This window comes from Berghia stephanieae, chromosome 1 (genome assembly GCF_034508935.2).
Source record: "Berghia stephanieae isolate SIO BIC M18660-M18661 chromosome 1, UCSD_Bste_1.3, whole genome shotgun sequence".
NCBI classification, from domain to species: Eukaryota; Metazoa; Mollusca; class Gastropoda; order Nudibranchia; family Aeolidiidae; genus Berghia; species Berghia stephanieae.
Genome location: NC_088360.1, coordinates 102,142,185 through 102,149,684, shown reverse-complemented (window position 1 = coordinate 102,149,684; position 7,500 = coordinate 102,142,185). Strand labels below are relative to the sequence as shown.

The following is a 7,500-nucleotide window of genomic DNA, read 5'->3' as shown; positions in this document are numbered from 1 at the left end:
GTGCGCAAAATAAAATGCACGATCCGATAATTTTAAAGGTATAAATTCCAAATGTGACCTATCGCCCAATGGTAGTCTATCGGAGTGAACAAGCTTCAAATTGCATTTTTAAGCTTAACATGTAGGACGAGACGTGACGCCTGTCGGGCGATATTACAATTTTTATTCCAATTGAGACAACGCTGTTAACGACCAGGCACTCATTTTACAGCTGAGTATGGTGGGACAATCTGAGCAAATAGCTTTTTCCAAGGGTTTGAATATGCTCAGTTCAGAGCGGGACTAGAAAATAGACCTGCCGATCCGGAGGTAAGTGTCGTACCACAAGACAACACGACCGCATCTAGGATCTAAAAGTAGCATATCTAAACATACACACCTTGGATCATAGGAATGGACCTCACAGCCGTAGTTTTGAATGGAATCGTCAAAGCTTGTGTCGTCTGATATACTAAATTGGAAAAATATGACAAAATGTAAGGCTGGTTGTCTAACATGTTTTCTCTCATTCCGATAGTCCAGCTGCTTGAGGTGACAGACTGTGAGTAAAGGGCCTTTTCCAAGGACTCAACTTTGCGCCGCTCAGAGCGGGACTCGAAGGCATCACCTTCTGATCCGACGTCAGGTTATGTTTATGATATTGCGTCAAAGATCATGATATTACTTTAGTGTAATGGTGTTTGTTTATTACATGGTACCCCTGAATGTTATATCTTTAGGGAGGTGCAGTGTCATTGAGATTGTTTTTCTGGAGGAGGATAACAATGTCAACATCATATTTTCTGAGTACATGTGATAGGTACTCACACTTAGCCATTGATATTCCTTCTATATTTAGGGAAATATTTTAATGCTAGTGTACAATATGGCATAATCACTTATGCCAGAGCAGCATACCAAGTCACTGACCTGGAGGCAGCACAGAAATCAATGGCACACAAAGCATCACTATCAAATTTGGTGATACTGAAATTACTAATGTATACAAACTACCAAATCTTACCTGGGTCTCTTACACTAAAAACCAAGTAAATCACCTATCCATAATCATGGTTGACTTCATGAGATCTCAAAATGTGCAAATCTTAATGATCTAACACACTTTTACAACCCCAAAGACAATGGAACTCTAAGATCGGCCCATTGATGCAAAGACTATACCTATACCCGGGACCTGGTGATTGTAACAAAGGACCCAAAGGGAAATTCGCTGAAGTCAACAAGAGAAAGCCTGGGAGATTTTCCTCCCAGTCAACATCGTTCAGTCCTTGTTAGAACTGGAATCCAATTTCCAATCAAACCAATGTGAAATTTCAGAACAGCAAACTGGAAAGCTTTCGCTGATGAAATAGACAAAACCTGCCAAAGGATCCCCCCAAAAGAATATAGGGAGATTTAACAAACTTGTCCTAACCTCTGCAAAGAAGAAAATACCCAGGGGTTTTAGAGAACAACACATCTCATGATGGAATGAGCGAAGCAAAGAATTCTGAAAAAATATGAGGAGACACATGATGAACAGGTAGCAGAATACTTACTAAACACATTACATGAAAGCCGAAAGAGAGATGGGTAGAAACTGTTGAAAACGTTAACCTCAGTAACTCCAGCCGTCATGCACATACCCAAATTTGGAAACATGCCCGGTAATCGCCATTAAAACCAGGCAAACCAATGACTAAACCATCCAGCTACAGACCAATATCTCTACTTTGTTGCTTATACAAGTTCCTGGAAAGAGTCGTACTAGAGCGAATCACCATAATTTCCTGTATACCACCAGAACAAGCGGCTTTAGACCACAACGAAGCACAAGTCAACAGATCCTTGAACTGACCTCATACATTGAAGCAGGCTTTGAAAACAAAAATAACACTTGTACAGTCCTTAATACACTTATCTGCAGCTTACGACACTGTTTGGACAGGCGGACTGATAATAAAGCTTTCAAAAATTATTCCTTGTAGAAAGACGCTTAAACGGCTGTCTACCATGACTGGCACAAGACATTTCATGTCATATTGGTAGAAACAAAAGCAAAACACGAAAAAAAATGGGGTACCACAACGTTTAGTTTTAGCACCAATTTTCTTCAATATTTATATCTCCGACATGCTAAACTGCGAAGCACTCAAATTTGGATATGCTGACGACTGGGCCTTAGCTTATTAATGGAAAAACTGGAAAGAGATTGAAGAGTTCTGAGCAAAGGCACCTGAAACAATACTTTGATAAGTGGTACCTAAAAATAAGAACATCACCAAATCAGTATCCACAAACTTCCACTTGAACAGTCCAGAGGCAACATAAGAATTAAAGAACACAGTCGTAACTCAATATTACCCCCAGCCCCAAACACTAAACACCTCGGCATCACATTGGACAGACAGCTAAATTATCGCCAACACATTGAGGGAACTGCAAATAAAATCGCAAAAAGAAACAGCCTGGTGGGAAAACTCGCAATTATCACATGTGGACCACAGGTAGTGAGAACGTCTGCTTTGGCACTGTTCTACAGTGTTGGGGAGTACTGTGTTTCTGTATGGACGAGGAGTCCACATGTAAACCGCATTGACATCCGATTAAGAGACTCGATGTTAATAATAACAGGGTGTCTCAAGTCAACTCCAACTCAGTGGTTCCCAACACTTAGCGGCATTGATCAACCAAGTCTTAGACGACAAGACTCTAATCAAAGGATGCATGCAAGAATTGATGAAGCTAAAGATAACACCCCTATAAGAATAATCATAAAGGGAGCACTTTCAACAACAAGGGCTCAAATTAAGAAGACCATTCCACATAACAAATATGATAGACTTCAGCGTGGAAGAGAACTAGAGAGAAATGTGGAATAGGGAAACACCAATAGGAGGAAACGTCATAAAAGATCCCACCTAAGGAATGCCTGCGTTTTGCAATGACAGGAAATAATGGGTTTCCTCAAATAGCCTCTTAACACGACATGGCAAAACTGCATCTAAATATGTGCAGATTGAAGCATGGCAGCAGTGATGCCTGCCGGAATTGTCAAGCAGCTCCAGAGACCAGCGATCACATCGTCCTCCACTGTCCAGTAACTAAACTTGAAGGTGGCTATAAAACCATTCTTAGGGTGGAGGAAGACTTTTGAAGCTGGGTTCATGAAATGAATTTGGAGGCTACTACTACTACAAGTCCAATGGTCTAATAACGGACTTAGTTCTGCACTGTCCTTCTTTATTAATAAAGTAACATACAACAATTAATAAAACAGGTTCCAAAAGGATTAAAATACCAATCGCAGTGCTTTTGGGCTCAAACCTCTCCTTCCGCCATTAAGAAAATAATTAGTAAGAACAATAAATCACGTTTTAATTCTCTCCTTACCAGCTATTTTCAGGAATTTACCCGAAACCTCAGACTCACCCAACGCAAAAGTAGATGTTTCAAACAGATAAGTAACGAGTATATTCTATATTGTCTTCAGAAAAATTAGCTCTGCAACAGAGTGTCGAGTCTTTATCGCTATAACTATAACAAAATGAAATCAGAATAAGAAAATTGTTGGCTGCATCGTAACAAGTGTGACGATTTTCCTATGGGAGGTAAATGGGAGGGTTATATGCTGGCAAACGACAAAAGAGTGTTAGAAGAAGGGGGGGGGGTAGATGTTGTTTATATTTTAAGGGTTTTGCGAAATTTTAGGTAATTTCAGCACCGTTTCTGATTTTAAAACATGTTTATTTACCGTTTCGGGTGTTTCTTTTTTAGGAAAACCGACGAAACCCGAAAAAGTTATGGGAAGTGGGCAGCAGTGGGGAATAACCCAGGGACTCGGGGAAGTGTACACCAGTGGATAATGAACCTGGGACTATGGGAAGAGGATAGCAAAGGAAAATGAACCTGGGACCATGGAAGATTGATACCTGGCCAGACTATGGAAGGCGGATACCAGAGGATAATGAAGACTATAGGAGGTGGGCGTTAATGGGTTTGAACCTGGGACTACGAGAGGATGACACCAGTTAGATAGTTAAGCAGTGGAGAGTTAAGCCGGGAATATGGGAGGTGGACACCTGTGGGGAGTGAAGCCAGAAGAGAACTTTTTTCTTCCGTAGCCTACTAACATCGTCCAAAGTTATGGGAAATGGGCAGCAGTGGGACTAAGGGAAACGGAAACCAATGGGGAATGAACCTGGGACCAATTGAGCTATCAGCAATCTATTTTGGTGGGTATTGCACGATATAAATGCTCATATTTTAAAAATCCAAAATGAGAAATCAAGAAATGATCATCGACATGAAACACATTGTTGTTTTGTCATAAAAATGGCAAGCTATATAGACGATATATAACACTAGAAACTTAATTTATTCTCATTCTTACCCAAATGAGTAGACAAGACAATTTTTTGGATCGGGCTTGAACCTCGAGTCATCACAAATATCCCAGCCACCGTCTCCGACTCGACCCATGCGGACACGCCGGTCACACAACGCCTGTGTACTGTGTATGTATCTAGAGTGAGAAAAAAATGGCCAAATTTTATGTTTATTCATTATTTGGCTGTATGCATCCATTGGCATATTTCAACATCATATATCACTCGGCTCAGGTGTGAATAAGTACCTGATAACACGTCAGTTTTTGGTTTATTTTTCATTATTCAACCCAAACTGATAAAAAAGAATATCTTCCTTACTTTATTCAATATCTTAGTATTGGGATGTTTTTATGGCGATCTTATGAAAACGACCCTTGGTACAGACTCATTTACCTCATTTACAGATTTACTCATAAGAACCTGATAAATGTTAAGAGAAAACATGATTTTTCCATTTGAGATTTTAAATGATCTCCATTTACTTATTATACTCTGATAAATGTTAAAAGATAACCTAATTCTTTCATTTGAGAGTTCAATAGATCTGCATTTACTTATTATACTCTGATTAATGTTAAAAGATAAAACCAGGATTATTCCAGTTGAGATTTCAATAGATTTCCGTTTACTTATAGTACTCCGATAAATGTGAAGAGAAAACACGATTTTTCCATTTGAGATTTCAATATTAAGACTCATTTGACAAGTCGTGGGTCATCGTAATATATCGATATATTTGTCTCACCGCCTCAAAAAGATTTTTTCCCGATGTAGTGATTTGGATGTTTAAAAAAGCATGCATCATTATGAGACTCGAATTGCATTTAAATGTGTTTTATTGGAAACAATAGTTTCTGGAAAAGACAAAAAATAATGTAGAAATAAAATTTCATAGTTCTCGTCATTTGTGGCTAACCTTCTCAAAACGGTAATTACAACGAAAGGAATTTGGTAGTACAAAGTTGTTTTATAGCATAAATGATCATTTATGTGAGATTTTAGTAAGTATATATTTCTTCATAGTTAGTAGGATTGATATCTTTGGAAAAAAAATTGGTCGATTGAAATTCCACTTCGACCACTTGAAGGTCACCGAGAGGTCACTAAAGTTCAAATATATAAATAAGGTCAACAGCATTCAATAATTTTAAAACATCTTTAAGAACATAAAATCTTTCAACAAATCACATGTACACTTTTTTAATATTTCCTTTGATTTGTACGCGTCATTGTCCTTGATTTGATTTTAGATGTATAAAAATATTATTCTTTTTGAAATAACATGAGAAAAGCACCTTTTTTACGAGGTTTGAAATATTGGCCATATCTTTCCCTACCTGTACAATATTTCTTTTTGAATCATTGTGACCAACCAATAATATCAAAATGTCTGTAAACGACAGAAGTCTGGTTCTTAAACAACATATTGACAATATTTTAGTATCTTAATTCAACGGGCGATGACTCCATGAACCTTGAGGAGATTTATTTGTAATTTTGAAATAATGTTATTCTTTGTATGAGCTGTTAATTGTTCTCTTTACAAGTTATATTTTTAATAAACAAAATAAGTCTAATATTTGCCATTAAAAGTAGCTTCTGTACATTTTAATTTTAAATACAATCAATTTTTGACATCTCTGGGCAAATGGAGCTCATTAGTCACGGAAGACATTCGTCTAAGAGAAGGGAACCCCAACAGAAAACCATGGGCAGACTGGGCTCACTAACTCGGGAGAGTAACCAATCTAGGAGTGAATCTCCAAAATTAATCCTGGTCCTCCAAGGCAAGGGGTTATGCGATGAGCCAACTACCCGTCCAATTAAAAAAAGACAAGTTACTGAAACCTACAACAGCAATAAAACCATAAATTCAGTTCTTGCGAGACCAGGGGCCCCAACCAGGAGAATGATGACGCGCTATGGCCAAACCCACCACGGAGCTGCAGAGCTGACGACTCCTTTTAGCCCAAGAACACCCTTGATAAAGCCTCCAAGATTGTTATCACAGAAAACACCTATCCTATTAGCAACGTGGAATATGAGAACGCTCTGGGAATCTGGTAGATGTGCTCAAGCAGTGGCAGAGATGAACAGATACAGTCTCACGCTTATGGGCAAGTGTGAAGTCCGTTGGAACGGCCAAGGAGAGACAAAATTACAAACAGGAGAAACATTGATATATTCTGGAAAAGACATAGGTGATCACCATGAAGCAGGAATGGGCCTCCTTTAATCCAAAGCAGCTGCTAAAAGCCTCTTGGAATGGGAACCTGTGTCTTATCGAATCATTACTGCTTCTCTTCTCGCTTCCAGAAGGTGTCCCTAGTCATGTGTTATGCCCCCACAAACACAACAGAGGAAGAAATTAAAGACAATTTTTATGTACACCTACAGGCAGTGGTAGATAAGATCCCAAACAGAGATATGCTAATACTCATGGGAGATATGAATGCAAAGGTTAGAGACACAAATGTAGTAAGAGAAAATGAAATGGAAAAGCATTGCAACGGCCAGATGAATGAGAATGGAGAACTTTTGGCCGACTTCTGTACTACAAACAACCTCGTGATTGGTGGCACACTTTTCCCACACAAGTGTTGTCATAAAGCTATATGGGTGTCTCAAGATCATCAGACAGAAAATCAAATAGATCATGTCATGGTGAGACAACGATGCAGAAGCTCATTACTAGATGTACGAGCTAGACGAGGCGCAGACATTGATTCAGACCATCACCTTGTTGTTGCAAAGATCATGGTGCGACTATCAGCAAGAAATAAATTTCGAAACCCTAGAGTAAAATATGATATCAGCAAGCTGAAACAACCAGACACTTAAGAAACATTTAAGATTTCACTCCAAAACCGCTTTGAAGTGCTTCAAACACACGAGCCCGAAGAAACAGAGACAGCATGGACAACTCTGAAAGAGGTTATCACAGGGACATGTCAAGAAGTGCTTGGAAGACCACAACCCAAAAAGAAACCATGTATCAGAGAGGAGACGTGGCAGAAAATAGAAGAAAGGAGAAGGGAGAAACGTGCAATGAACAATGCGAAAACTAGATTCCAAAAGCAAATGGCAGCAACCAGATACACTACAGTGGCCAACGAAGTAAAGAAACAGC

General features: G+C 38.9%; 1 protein-coding gene across 1 annotated transcript in view; it reads right to left on the bottom strand.

Moving 5' to 3' along the window:
* The window catches only part of LOC144961637 (putative methyltransferase-like protein 24), a 20,720-nt gene that overhangs the window by 10,691 nt on the left and 2,529 nt on the right, over window positions 1–7,500 (bottom strand). Inside the window, exons 2-3 of the mRNA XM_078894776.1 lie at window positions 4,373–4,504; window positions 380–451 (exon numbers count right to left, since the gene is read on the bottom strand). Coding sequence (XP_078750902.1) covers window positions 380–451; window positions 4,373–4,504 — 204 coding nt within the window. The remainder of the gene's footprint in view (window positions 1–379; window positions 452–4,372; window positions 4,505–7,500) is intronic.